Genomic DNA, 15,166 nt, shown 5'->3' with positions numbered 1-15,166 from the left:
CTACACAAAATAACCTAAATTCCTTTTTTAACAACGTATGCAATGGTCGTAATTCAACGAGTGAGCCGCTCAACACAACATTTTTCCGAAGTACGTCCTCAGTCAACGATAGTCAATCTGCAAGGAATCTAAACTATGTTCATCCGCAACCTGCCTCAACCGTTAATTTCATCAAAGAACCGGAACGCACATCATCATTACCGATCTATTACGACAACGCCAGAAGCATCACGAAAAAGCGTAATATTTGCATGAAAATCCGTCTACAAGGTGTTGGCCTTCACTGAAACGAAATTCGGCAATGAACACTCGAGTAGCGTTTATTTTCCTAACACATTCACTGTCTACCGTAGTGATAGGAAAGTGCAGACACAGAGGCGTTGTGGTGGTGTAGCAATATTGGTTCATGCTTCACTAAACAGTAGACCCGTTTCATTCGATTCATCCATTGACCAGGAATCACCGAGTGAATTTTTGAAATACGTGTAAAACCGCAGTCGATAATCATCTACGTCTGTTACCTGAGTAAATTTGATCTGGATATTGCTCTAAAACACTATCAACGTATCAAATTCATCATTGAACGGTACCGTAATCATAGAATTCTAGTAATTGGAGATTTTAACATACATGACATTAATTGGACACCTGATGACGACGACGAGAATGTGTTTCTACCGCACACAACAGTGTAATCGAATGTAATTCAAAATCGATCAAATTATCACGTCGAAGCACTAGATTTCTTGGAAAAGATGATGAGCCTGCCGTTATGTCAGTTATCGAACATCCGAAATAGAGCATCAAACGTACTGGATCTGGTGTTTGTAAATAGTCCTAATGAATTTAGACTAAGTAATGACCTCCATTCTATTATCGAAGAAGCGTAACAGGATCCGAGTCACGTTCCGTACGAAATTAATGTAGAGTTTTCTGCGACTACTCCAACACAGACGGAGTTCGTTACGATGTACCAGTATAAACGTGGCCATTACGAGAGAATGGCTTGTCAATTAGATGTAATCAATTTCCAACACGAATTTAACATTAGAGATGTAGATTCGGCTCTAGGACAAAATAACTCCGGACAAAATAACCCGGACAAAATAACTCCCGGACAAAATATCCCACCGCAAAGTTTATGTTGACTTGCAAGGGGGGATACTCCCCCTTGACCCCCCTCAGCGGGGGCTGCCACCCCTCGATCCCGCTTTTTTATTTTTCATCATTCTTCACGGCCTGCGGCGCTGACACTTATGTCAAAATCATGATCGTATTCTCACTTAGGATTTTCTACTCATGTGTATTGACTGAATTCCAGTACAAAGTAGTCACAATTATAGTCGATCGGAATTCGCTCGATATACTCAATATACTCGAGAAATGTCGAGAAATACTCGACATACTCGAATGTAGTCCAGATATCTTATAATATAGTCAAGATATACTCGAATATTGTCGATGTCCTAGAATATTGTGGATGTCCTCGAATATTGTCGATGTCCTAGAATATTGTCGGTGTCCTCGAATATTGTTGATGTCCTCGAATATTGTCAGTGTCCTCGAATAATGTCGATGTCCTCGAATATTGTCGATGTCATCGAATATTATGGACGGCATCGAATATTGTCAATGTCCTAGAATATTGTCGATGGCATCGAATATTGTCAATGTCCTAGAATATTGTCGATGGCATCGAATAATGTCAATGTCCTAGAATATTGTCGATGCCCTCGAATATAGTCGAGAGACACTCTAATATAGTCGAGAGACACTCTAATATAGTCGAGAGACACTCTAATATAGTCGAGATATACTTGAATATATTCCAGATATACTCTAATATAGGCGATATACTCGATTATAGTCGATGTCATATAATAAAGTGGATGTCCTCGAATATAGTCGACGTCCTCGCAAATAGTCGATGTATTCGAATATTATCGATGTCCAAGAATATTGTCGATGTCCTCAAATATAGCCGGCATCATCGAATATAGTCGATGTCATCGAATATAGTTGATGTTCTCGAAATAAAGTCGATGTCATCGAATATAGTCGATGATCTCGAATAGGCGATGTTTTCGAATATAGTCGATGTTCTCGAATGTAGTCGAGTACACTAGTGGTCGGAGTAAATAACATAAAAAGATTCTAAAATTTTTGTTTTCTTATAATACGACTATTCATAGATATTCGGTGATTGGTACACTGACCCTACGCCATATATTCTGCTAGCGGGTATTATTCACAATTTGTTTTTAAAATATGTGTTTCGTAGAGTCAATTGGACGTGTTTTTCGGAGATTACAAAGCAGCTTTCGACAAGCTATAAAATTGCTCATTATCAAACTAGCCAGATTCGGGATTGGCGAAAAAACGGCAAGATGGGTGTGTCAATTCCTGACTGGTAGAACGAATTACGTGCGGATTGGTAACGTTAAATCCAGATTGTTTGAATCACCATCAGGTGTTCCGCCTGGAAGTTCACTTGGACCGCTAATGTTCACCGTATTCATCAATGATCTAGTCGACGTTGTGGAATTCGCAATTACACTGTTGTTCGCTGATGATATAAAACTGGCGGCAATCATACACGATCCCATCGACATACGACGATTGCAGCGAGACATCAACAACGTGATGAAATGGAATTATGAAAATTGTCTTCACTTCAACAACGAAAAATGTCACGTATTCAGCGCCTACCGACACGATTCTTCATTCATTGAAGCCGAATACATGATGGGACATCACATTGTTGAGAGAGTCGAAGAAGTCAACGATTTGGGCGTACTGACAAACAAAAGATTTCATCCTGGACAACACATAGAACAAATGACAATAAAATGTCGACAAATGGTGGGATGCATTAAACACTACTCCAATGGAAATTTCACCAAAGAAACACAGCGAATACTCTATTTAGCTTACGTAATTTATATGAAAATTTCATTCATTCATACTTCTCAGTTAACAGTACTATATATCTTCACATGATATATTTTACTAAAATCTTATGGCGCGAATTACCAAAATCACTTTGTGACGAGAGGAATTTTATTTACACAAGGTGGCATCATAACAATGCATTGTAAAGGAAATATTTAACTTCAAAATATTCATTATATATAAACTGGGCTCAAAATAAGATTTTATATTCTGTGTGGCTCAAGAGTTTTTCTTGTTCCACACGATCCACATCGCTTTGAAAGCTTATTTAGTAACCATGCCCTGCTGCCCTTTCATTCAATTTAGTCGAAGCTATCAATTTCATTCGAGACAACACATACAAATTTTTCGGTTGAATATTTACTGTACCAACTACATAAATACCAAGCGATTCATTTGTGCTTCTTTTACAAATTCTGACGCGTTACATAATTGTAGAGTTGACACTACTGTGCACACATAGAATTCTTCTATCTTAGTTCTTATCTTATGTATCAATAGTGTGCGAAATTTATTCTACAAATCGAGTCCGCTGGTGATGTTTTATGTTCTCATATGCCTAGCCTAATGTAGGACAAAATACAAAATTCCTAAAAACTAACCGAAGAATAAAACATTTTTGGGATTGTTAATATTCTACGTTCTACAATATGAAAATGTAACGACATTTTAGTGGACAACATACCGAGGCGATTATGGAAAGTTCAGTTAGAACAGACATCTGAAAAGAATTGCGATATTCGCCTTTCGACGAACACACACTTGGTGTATGACATTTCTTTTATTTATTATCATTGTTGTGCAAGTGTCAACCAATTCTGTTTCTTGTGAGGTTTGATCTGTGAGTTAGATAAATAATTTTGTTTTCAACTATTTTCCCTAAGAAAAAGTATGCAGAAAAGGCAAATTCAAACGTTGCACTGTCGGTTTATTTAAAATTTCGACAGTCAACTGTTGGATTATCTTTTCTCATGCGAATCGCGAGTGTGGAATTTTTTGTCTTTTGTGCTGACTTACAAAATGTCCGTCTTTTTCTTCTTTTTGGTGGCCAAAATGAAATTATAATGAAATTTCTAGAGTTTTAGCTCTGGAGGTTATCTAATGAAACATCGGACAAGCAGAATATTTACAACATATTTTTTGTTGTAATTTTTGATGCTCGGACAAGCAGAAGCTTTCAATAGAGAAGTGGATTTACAATTATATTTACAATCGCCAAACCAATATATTAGTATATCCAACGCTGCGGATCACCGTTCTTTTTTCTTCTGGTAGTAGCATCTTGACCTAGTTACTTTACTGACAATTTTGAAACATTCAAATTTTGTATTGCGTAAAATCGTCCGAGAATTTCAAAATATAGAAGACAGCTCCAGGCATTTTTTTTTTGTTTGATCGAACCTTTAATTGGAATCCAAATATCAATTGAGTTTTGACGGAAAATTAAGTTAAACTGTAGATTATTCCGGGAGTTCCTTGTCAATACACTAGTAATGTGAGCACACAAGCAATTATGTAGGAAGAGCAACAGAAAGGTCGCTTATCAAATAGGACAGCAGATCATAAACAAAATAGGAAAAAAGGACTCCAAAAATTGCTATGAATATAAAATATCAGGTACATTGCTACCATTGTCGACTCTGCTTTCACATAGAACATTTTTTCCTACCCTTCTCACTTGAGTGATCATCAACATAATTTCACATTTAGGCTTAAATCCATCGGAAGTTTTGATTTTAATTCAGTTGATTAATTTATTTGCGGAGTAATTTTATTTTGTTGTCCATTAAATTGTCAGTAATTTAAAAAAAATGAAGAAAAACTAGAAGTAGGTTGCTAATATTATGCTTGACCGATGTTTCATTAGATAACTTCCAGAGCTAAAACTCTAGAAATTTCATTATAATTTCATTTTGGCCACCAAAAAGAAGAAAAAGACCGACATTTTGTAAGTCAGCAGAAAAGACAAAAAATTCCACACTCGCGATTCGCACGAGAAAAGATAATCAAACCGTTGACTGTCGAAATTTTAAATAAAACGACAGTGCAACGTTTGAATTTGCCTTTTCTTCATACTTTTTCTTAGGGAAAATAGTTGAAAACAAAATTATTTATCTAATTCACAGATCAAACCTCACAAGAAAAACAGAATTGGTTGACACTTGCACAACAATCTTCTTCTTCTTCTTTTTCAGCCTGTTTCTATCCACTGCTGGATGTAGGCCTCTCCAACTTCTTTCCATTTCGTACGATCCATTGCCATTTGCTGCCAGTTTGTACCTGCAATATTCTTAATTCCGTTTGTCCATCTCTCTGGTGGTCTACCTATAGCTCGTCTTTTATATGGTCGCCAGTTCATGATCTTTTTGGTCCAACGTTCGTCTGTCCTTCTTGCAATATGTCCCGCCCAGCTCCATTTCAGAGATGCTATTCTTTCCATGACATCAACGACCCTGGTTTGTTGTCGAATCCATTGATTCGTCATTCTGTCTCTGAGTGTTATTCCGAGCATACTCCGTTCCATGGCTCTTTGTGTCACTCTCAATTTATCTTCGGATGCTTTTGTTAAAGTTAACGTTTCCGCTCCATAAGTGAGCACTGGAAGGACACAAGTGTCGAAAACTTTGCGTTTCAGACTATTATTCATTTTGCTTTTGAAAATTAGTCTGAGTTTTCCGAACGCTGCCCATGCAAGACCAATCCTACGTCTTATTTCTGCAGTTTGGTTGTCCAGACCTAACTTCAGTTTATGTCCTAGATATACATAGCTGTCGACTCGTTCAATGACAGTGTCACCAATTTTGATTTCTCTATCGTCCCCGATGTTGGTCATGACTTTTGTTTTCGATAAGTTCATCTTGAGGCCAACTTTGCTCGCCTCTTCACTTAACTGTTGTAGCATAAGCTGAGCCTGACCTAGATTCGCTGCTATCGGTACAATGTCATCAGCGAAGCGGAGATTGCTCAGGTACTCTCCATTTATCTTTATTCCCATTTTACTCCAGTTTAACTTCCTAAAAATACTCTGCAGAATCGCCGTGAATAATTTCGGTGAAATGGTGTCACCCTGCCTTACACCTCGGCCAATTCTGAATTTCTCCGTGCTCTTATGAAGTTTTATACATGAAGTAGCATTTTTGTACACATATCGAATTGTGTTGGAGTACCTTGAGTCTACTCTACATTCGTCTAATGCGTCCAATATCGACCATGTTTCCACTGAATCGAAAGCTTTTTCGAAGTCTATGAATAGCAAGACTATGTCGATGTTGTATTCACGACACTTCTCAATAAGCGTTCTCATCACCTGCAAATGGTCGTTTGTGCTGAAACCAGATCTAAAAGCAGCTTGTTCAACAGGTTGGTAGAAGTCGAACTTGTTAGTGTTCCTCTTCGTAATGATTTTCATAAACAACTTGTAGAGTGTTGACAATAGGCTTATGGGTCGGTAATTTTCCAGCTTTGTTATGTCTCCTTTTTTATGCAGCAATGTAATTACCGCATTTTCCCAGGCTTCTGGTACTTCTTCCCATTGGAGACATCGATTAAACAAAGCCGTGATTGCCTTTAATAAGGAGTCTCCACCCAGTTTAATGGCTTCCACTGGAACACCATCTTCTCCGGGAGACTTTTTGTTTTTCATCTCGGCTACTGCGGCCTTGACTTCATCAACAGTTATGTCGGGCATATCCTCCGATCCCACGTTTCTTATTATTGGTCTATCTTCGGTTTCTTCCGTTGGACTCTGTCTTGCTGAAGAAAACAAATTCTCATAAAATTCTGTTGCAATGTTTAATATCGCATTTCGATCCGTTTGGATCGTTCCTGTTTTGTCTCGTAATTTGAAGATTTCTTTTTTGGCGTTTGTCATTTTTCTCCGTAGGACTTTCATATTGCAGTTAGCTTCAATTATGTTTTGAGCCAATTGGACATTATATTTTCTTTCATCTGATCTCCTTGCTCTGTTGATACTTTTAGACAGGTTCCGGTATTCCACCGAATCTCGTCCTCCGTTTTTTACCAACTCTGCTCTGCTTGCGATCAGGTCTAATGTTTCTCTGCTGAGTTTTGATTCTTTCCCTTGGACGGATTTGCATTTGGATTTCATGAAACCCATTATTGTATCGACGATTTTGGTATTCAATTCGTCCAATGTTTCACATTGATTGTTGACGTTATCTAATTCGGCAGTCATTTTCGTAGCAAATTCTTCATTTTGTGTGTAAAGCCGTTGTACGTCAATCCTTTCACTTTTCTGAACTAGTTGTGATCTTTGAAATCTGGTATTTAACGTGACTCTTGCACGAACCATTCGGTGATCACTACCGGTTGAAAAATTGTTTAGGACCGTAACGTTCTTAACGGTTGACTTACAGCCAGTTATGATGTAATCGATCTCATTTTTCGTTACACCATCTGCACTAGCCCAAGTCCATTTCCGTTGAGGCTTTCCTGCAAAAAATGAATTCATTGCGTACAAATTGTGTTGCTGTAAGAAGTTGAGTAAAGTATTTCCACGCTCATTTCTTTGGTCGTTGCTAAAACTACCAACAGAAACTTCGGAGTCTTCTTCTCGTTTTCCCAGCTTCGCATTGAAATCACCGATTAGATATTGGTAATGTGAAGGGTTTTCGTCCAGAGCTTTCTCGACATCTTCATAGAATCTTTCTACTTCTTCGTCATCATGAGTGGACGTGGGTGCGTAAACCTGAATTAATTTGACACTGTATCTGTTATTTATCTTCAGGCTTACGTATATCACTCGATCGGATATGCTTTTCGTGTGAATTATGCGATCCGACCACCGCTTGTTTATGAACAATCCGACACCGTGCATCAGCATCTGACTGTCACTTCCTCGGTAGAAGAATGTATGCCCTGATTGTAATTTCAGGCATTCCTCTCCAGGTTTTCTCACTTCGCTCACTCCCACAACATCCCATTTTATCTTTTCTAGCTCTTCTTCCATTTCTTGCATTTTTTGTCTTGACGACAATGTTCTGGCATTATATGTGGCAATGTATAATTCGTTATGGCTTCGTTTGAAGGTTTTTAGCATTAAAACACCACGCTTGCTACTGCGGGTTGGTGAGTATGAAAGCTTTACTTTGCTCGCCCCCGGTAATCCTCGAGCTCTGACCCGCACATTTCTGCACGTTCCGGGACCACCGTGCCTATCAAAGTGCACAGTGCCCGACGGGGTGCACAACAATGATAATAATTAAAAGAAATGTCATACACCAAGTGTGTGTTCGTCGAAAGGCGACTATCGCAATTCTTTTCATATGTCTGTTCTAACTGAACTTTCCATAATCGCCTCGGTATGTTATCCACTAAAATGTCGTTACATTTTCATATTGTAGAACGTAGACTATTAACAATCCTAAAAATGTTTTATTCTTCGGTTTTTTTTTAGGAATTTTGTATTTTGTCCTACAGTAGGCATATGAGAACATAAAACATCACCAGCGGACTCGATTGATACATAAGCTAAGTAAGAACTAAGATAGAAGAAATTGATGTGTGCAAAGTAAAGCCTAACTCTACAATCACGTAACGCGTCAGAATTTATTAAAGAAACGCGAAAACTAATTAAGAATGATATCGCCAAAACTTCAGGTGATTTTTGTAACTTTAAGAACAAGCGGTCTCCGATTTTAATGAGTGATAGCTCGTTGGATTCGCCTTTTAATTCTAGGAAACACGTATCTTTTACTTTTTCGAAAAAAATTACTTTCTGTGAAAAGTGTTCAAAAGTGAACACATGTCAGAGGGTACCGAAAACAGTTTTTCGACAATAACTCAAGAAAAAATTATTTTAAATTATTGTAATGTTGTACGAATGTCGGCCTTGGAAAGACCTACAGGTAGAGTATACGCACGGCTTGGTGCGAGTAGATCCGCGAGATTTATTATTAAAAATATAGTGAATGATCAGAGAGTCCGCCTTCTCTGCAGCTTCGATGTTCCGCGGAACTGAGTATGCGGTGTTGTAGCTGACCTCACCCACTATCGTCCCACATATAAATGAACCCAGTACTTTTGTGTTGCAAACCTACCGAATTCTTGTAAAAAAAAGTTGGTGCCAAAATGCAGATTTTTTCCTTCTTTCTGTGGGCCCAACTGCTGGAACAGCGTCTGGAACGCTTCTACGGGAGTAATTTCATATCATCTACTATTCTGTTACCTTATACGCTTCGCTATGTCGCGAACATATATCGTTACAAAATATCCAGTGTTAGTAATATCAAGAGAAAAATTATTACATTTTTCTCAGCGTATTTTACTCAAATAAAGTGTTAGCGTGTAGGGCATGATCTCAGGACTCCGGAACAATAATTAGTTTTTTATGTGGAACAATATTTGCTACGGGATGGAAGTTTTGAAAAACGATATGATCAACTGAGAGCAAATGGTTTTCCGAACTCCCATCCCGTAGCAAATATTGTTCCACATAAAAAACTAATTATTGTTCCGGAGTCCTGAGATCATGCCCTACACACTAACACTTTATTTGAGTAAAATACGCTGAGAAAAATTTAATAATTTTTCAATGATATTACTAACACTGGATATTTTGTAACGATATATGTTCGCGACATAGCGAAGCGTATAAGGTAACAGAATAGTAGATGATATGAAATTACTCCCGTAGAAGCGTTCCAGACGCTGTTCCAGCAGTTGGGCTCACAGAAAGAAGGAAAAAATCTGCATTTTGGCACCAACTTTTTTTACAAGAATTCGGTAGGCTTGCAGCACAAAAGTACTGGTTTCATTTATATGTGGGACGATAGTGGGTGAGGCCAGCTACAACACCCCATACTCAGTTCCGCGGAACATAGAAGCTGCATAGAAGGCGGACTCTCCGAACATTCACTATATTATTAGTAATAACTCTCGCGGATATACTCGCACCAAGCTGTGCGTATACTCTACCTGTAGGTCTTTCCAAAGCCGACATTCGTACATCATTACAATAATTTAAATAATTGTTTCTTGAGTTATTGCCAAAAAACTGTTTTCGTTACCCTCTGACATGTCCTCACTTTTGAACCTTTTTCACAGAAAGTAAATTTTTTTTCAAAAAAAATGGCAGATACGTGTTCGCTAGAATTAAACGACGAATCGAATGAGCTATCACTCATTAAAATCGGAGACCGCTTGTTCCCCAATCATCTGAAGTCTTGGCGATATCACTCTTAATCAATTAAAAATAAAACCTGACTTGTATCACTTTTCATTTAAATCGGTCGGTATTTATGTAGTTGGTACAGTAAATATTGAACCCAAATATTTGTATGTATTGTCTCAAGTGAAACTGATAGCTTCGACTAAATTGAATGAGAGGGCAGCAGGGCATGGCTACTAAATAAGCTTTCAAAGCGCTGTGGGCCGTGTGGAACAAAAAACTCTTGAACCACACAGAATATAAAAACTTATTTTGAGCCCAGTTTAATATCCAATACCTATTATATTATTATATAACCGATAGCTGATAGACATTGCAACCCCTATAGGGGCATTTAGCTGATAGTTAGCAGCATGGTTTCTGATCGACGACAGCTGCGAATGATGATATTATGCTGCCTGCTTGCCTGTTTATACCACCTCAAATATTCGCTGTTTAGCAGTTTCAATCAGAAATAGTGTTCAGTGGAACGGTTAAATGGACAAACAAATCTATTCCTCTTCCCATCCATTCAAGAAACCGATAAGAAACCGTTCACAAATGACATCACAACACTAGTGACCTCATTTGTGAACCATGCAACTAGTACCGCAAAAACCGAGGAGAAGCCAAAATTGAAACCACTCACCTTATTTCTTGCTTTGTCCTCTTGTTTTCTTTGTCTTTCAAGAATTTTCAGTTTTCTAGCTTCGTCTTTGGCATATTCTCCTAAATCCTTTGTGTAGCGGCCATACATCTAGAAAAACATATAATGAATAACTTTACAATAAATCATCTAATTATAAAATGTATTTTAAAATGTTATTATCATGAACGTCGCGATAGCGAAGTTTTTGACGCAGTTCCTTCCTACAAAGAAGAAAAGGAACTACGCGTGTGGAAATAATGTTTTCTTCCTGGTATCCAAATCCGATTTCCCGGTATCCGGCAAAATTCAGTCAAATTTCCCGGTGGTGAAAACAGTATTTCCCGGTGGTCAAAACAGTATTGCCCGGTGGTGAAAACAGTATTTCCCGCTGATGAAAACAGTATTCGTGTACAGCTTCGTGTACAGACAGTAAATAGGGACTCTTAATGTGAAATGTCAACAGTAAAAAGACTCATAACGTCAAAATAAAGCAAAGTTGATGTTTCCGTATGTGTGAAATAGATAGTCTACCTTTATGGTTCCACATGAACTTTTGACTTTGCTCTTTCTTTATCATCTGGTTGTGGTTTGTATAGGTATGCAGGCAGATGCCATATCTTTAACCAGTGAAGCGAAAGTATCATATTCCGATAATAAATTTAGTATACGGAATAGATGAATCTAAGTTGCCTGTCTGCCTGGCAAGGTCGGTGTACTTTTCTGTGCCACCGAGAATTGAAAAACGACGGATTTCCATATCGATAACTAGATTGAAATGTCCAAAATTTCCACACCAGTTTGATGAAATATTTCAACACTCAAAGCAGTGGTGATTAGTTATTTAAATTACGAGGGTCGAAAGACGATTTTTAAAAAAATCGAGGTGTATGTGTGAGATCGGGAAATTAAGAAATAGAAGTCTCACCGGTCACTTCCCGCTATGACTAAAATTTCACGGTATCCGTAATTTTGGTAAAACGATTTCCCGGTATCCACACGCGAAGGACCAGCACCAATTCAACCATACAACATATGTGAAAATTTCAACTTTTACAAATAAAAAAAAACATTTTGATAATGAAAAAAAAATGCTTCACTACGAGTTTACCTCTCAAATGAAAAAAAAAAGCAAAATCGGTTGAGATTTACTCGATTTATGTGCAAAAAACACTTAGGGACGAGTAGCGGATTCAGTCCAAGGACCTAATTCTAGAAATCTCTAGACATCTCAGATTTTACAAAAATGGGCGAAAACGGATAAATTTCACTTCATTTTTACCGATTTATATTGTTTTTAATAAAATTCAATATGGCCGTCGGCAGCCATTTTGTTAGGTAACTGGAAATAGTAGTAACGCTTTGCATTCGTCAATACCATTCAAACAAAAAAAAAATCATGAAATTCGGTCAAAGTTTACTGAAGATATTGGCAAAAAAACCACGTTCATTGTACGGCCGAGTAGCCGGATATGAGCTCACTCCAAGAGACCTAGCTCACGCTCCAGTCAACCAAATTTCATAAACGTTTTTTCCCTGATTCTTCTTCTTCTTCTTTTTCAGCCTGTTTCTATCCACTGCTGGATGTAGGCCTCTCCAACTTCTTTCCATTTCGTACGATCCATTGCCATTTGCTGCCAGTTTGTACCTGCAATATTCTTAATTCCGTTTGTCCATCTCTCTGGTGGTCTACCTATAGCTCGTCTTTTATATGGTCGCCAGTTCATGATCTTTTTGGTCCAACGTTCGTCTGTCCTTCTTGCAATATGTCCCGCCCAGCTCCATTTCAGAGACGCTATTCTTTCCATGACATCAACGACCCTGGTTTGTTGTCGAATCCATTGATTCGTCATTCTGTCTCTGAGTGTTATTCCAAGCATACTCCGTTCCATGGCTCTTTGTGTCACTCTCAATTTATCTTCGGATGCTTTCGTTAAAGTTAACGTTTCCGCTCCATAAGTGAGCACTGGAAGGACACAAGTGTCGAAAACTTTGCGTTTCAGACTATTATTCATTTTGCTTTTGAAAATTAGTCTGAGTTTTTCCGAACGCTGCCCATGCAAGACCAATCCTACGTCTTATTTCTGCAGTTTGGTTGTCCAGACCTAACTTCAGTTTATGTCCTAGATATACATAGCTGTCGACTCGTTCAATGACAGTGTCACCAATTTTGATCTCTCTATCGTCCCCGATGTTGGTCATGACTTTTGTTTTCGATAAGTTCATCTTGAGGCCAACTTTGCTCGCCTCTTCACTTAACTGTTGTAGCATAAGCTGAGCCTGACCTAGATTCGCTGCTATCGGTACAATGTCATCAGCGAAGCGGAGATTGCTCAGGTACTCTCCATTTATCTTTATTCCCATTTTACTCCAGTTTAACTTCCTAAAAATACTCTGCAGAATCGCCGTGAATAATTTCGGTGAAATGGTGTCACCCTGCCTTACACCTCGGCCAATTCTGAATTTCTCCGTGCTCTTATGAAGTTTTATACATGAAGTAGCATTTTTGTACACATATCGAATTGTGTTGGAGTACCTTGAGTCTACTCTACATTCGTCTAATGCGTCCAATATCGACCATGTTTCCACTGAATCGAAAGCTTTTTCGAAGTCTATGAATAGCAAGACTATGTCGATGTTGTATTCACGACACTTTTCAATAAGCGTTCTCATCACCTGCAAATGGTCGTTTGTGCTGAAACCAGATCTGAAAGCAGCTTGTTCAACAGGTTGGTAGAAGTCGAACTTGTTAGTGTTCCTCTTCGTAATGATTTTCATAAACAACTTGTAGAGTGTTGACAATAGGCTTATGGGCCGGTAATTTTCCAGCTTTGTTATGTCTCCTTTTTTATGCAGCAATGTAATTACCGCATTTTCCCAGGCTTCTGGTACTTCTTCCCATTGGAGACATTGATTAAACAAAGCCGTGATTGCCTTTAATAATGAGTCTCCACCTAGTTTAATGGCTTCCACTGGAACACCATCTTCTCCGGGAGACTTTTTGTTTTTCATCTCGGCTACTGCAGCTTTGACTTCATCAACAGTTATGTCGGGCATATCCTCCGATCCCACGTTTCTTATTATTGGTCTATCTTCGGTTTCTTCCGTTGGGCTCTGTCTTGCTGAAGAAAACAAATTCTCATAAAATTCTGTTGCAATGTTTAATATCGCATTTCGATCCGTTTGGATCGTTCCTGTTTTGTCTCGTAATTTGAAGATTTCTTTTTTGGCGTTTGTCATTTTTCTCCGTAGGACTTTCATATTGCAGTTAGCTTCAATTATGTTTTGAGCCAATTGGACATTATATTTTCTTTCATCTGATCTCCTTGCTTTGTTGATACTTTTAGACAGGTTCCGGTATTCCACCGAATCTCGTCCTCCGTTTTTTACCAACTCTGCTCTGCTTGCGATCAGGTCTAATGTTTCTCTGCTGAGTTTTGATTCTTTTCCTTGGACGGATTTGCATTTGGATTTCATGAAACCCATTATTGTATCGACGATTTTGGTATTCAATTCGTCCAATGTTTCACATTGATTGTTGACGTTATCTAATTCGGCAGTCATTTTCGTAGCAAATTCTTCATTTTGTGTGTAAAGCCGTTGTACGTCAATCCTTTCACTTTTCTGAACTAGTTGTGATCTTTGAAATCTGGTATTTAACGTGACTCTTGCACGAACCATTCGGTGATCACTACCGGTTGAAAAATTGTTTAGGACCGTAACGTTCTTAACGGTTGACTTACAGCCAGTTATGATGTAATCGATCTCATTTTTCGTTACACCATCTGCACTAGCCCAAGTCCATTTCCGTTGAGGCTTTCCTGCAAAAAATGAATTCATTGCGTACAAATTGTGTTGCTGTAAGAAGTTGAGTAAAGTATTTCCACGCTCATTTCTTTGGTCGTTGCTAAAACTACCAACAGAAACTTCGGAGTCTTCTTCTCGTTTTCCCTGATTGGTTCTAATGAAATCCGCTCAAATTTGGCCGACCTACAAGCAAAAACTGCTTCCCGCCCTGTACCTGGTTCACATCATGGGCTCAACTCACGAGTCGGTCATACAATTTCCACGAACTTTTTTTTTGTCGATCGCCATTGTTAATACCTTTCATTTACGCATCATTAACAACTTTAGCGTTAAAATTTCCTGAGATATCTTCGGAAAACCCTAAATCTCTTATGGGGCCCAAGCTCGGGCGGGGTCGACCCAAAATCGCCCATCTTCGAACTTAGCCTCTCTTTTGAGATAATCAAACGGGGAAAAGAGAATCAGTCAAAAACACTCAAAGAGTAAAAGTGACGCAAGAGTGTTTTTGACTGATTGTGATAATTCGTCTAGTTCTCGGTTATCGCTATAATGAATCTGAACGTAATTAACCAGCGCTATCGATAATATCAATC

General features: G+C 38.4%; 1 protein-coding gene and 1 long non-coding RNA gene across 6 annotated transcripts in view; one reads left to right on the top strand and one right to left on the bottom strand.

The window, feature by feature from the left end:
* Nucleotides 1-15,166, bottom strand: part of LOC119067041 (chloride channel protein 2) — a 228,147-nt gene that overhangs the window by 120,504 nt on the left and 92,477 nt on the right. For all 5 annotated transcript variants that reach the window (XM_037169782.1, XM_037169784.1, XM_037169783.1 and 2 more), the window contains one exon: nucleotides 10,770-10,877. In XM_037169782.1, coding sequence (XP_037025677.1) covers nucleotides 10,770-10,877 — 108 coding nt within the window. The remainder of the gene's footprint in view (nucleotides 1-10,769; nucleotides 10,878-15,166) is intronic.
* Nucleotides 3,576-15,043, top strand: LOC119067072. Its single transcript, XR_005085861.1, has 3 exons — nucleotides 3,576-3,793; nucleotides 11,594-11,598; nucleotides 15,033-15,043. It is a non-coding gene; the product is annotated as an uncharacterized LOC119067072 (long non-coding RNA).

The sequence above is a fragment of the Bradysia coprophila genome, assembly GCF_014529535.1.
Source record: "Bradysia coprophila strain Holo2 chromosome X unlocalized genomic scaffold, BU_Bcop_v1 contig_117, whole genome shotgun sequence".
Classification (NCBI taxonomy): Eukaryota; Metazoa; Arthropoda; class Insecta; order Diptera; family Sciaridae; genus Bradysia; species Bradysia coprophila.
This window is presented reverse-complemented; position numbering and strand designations above follow the sequence as displayed.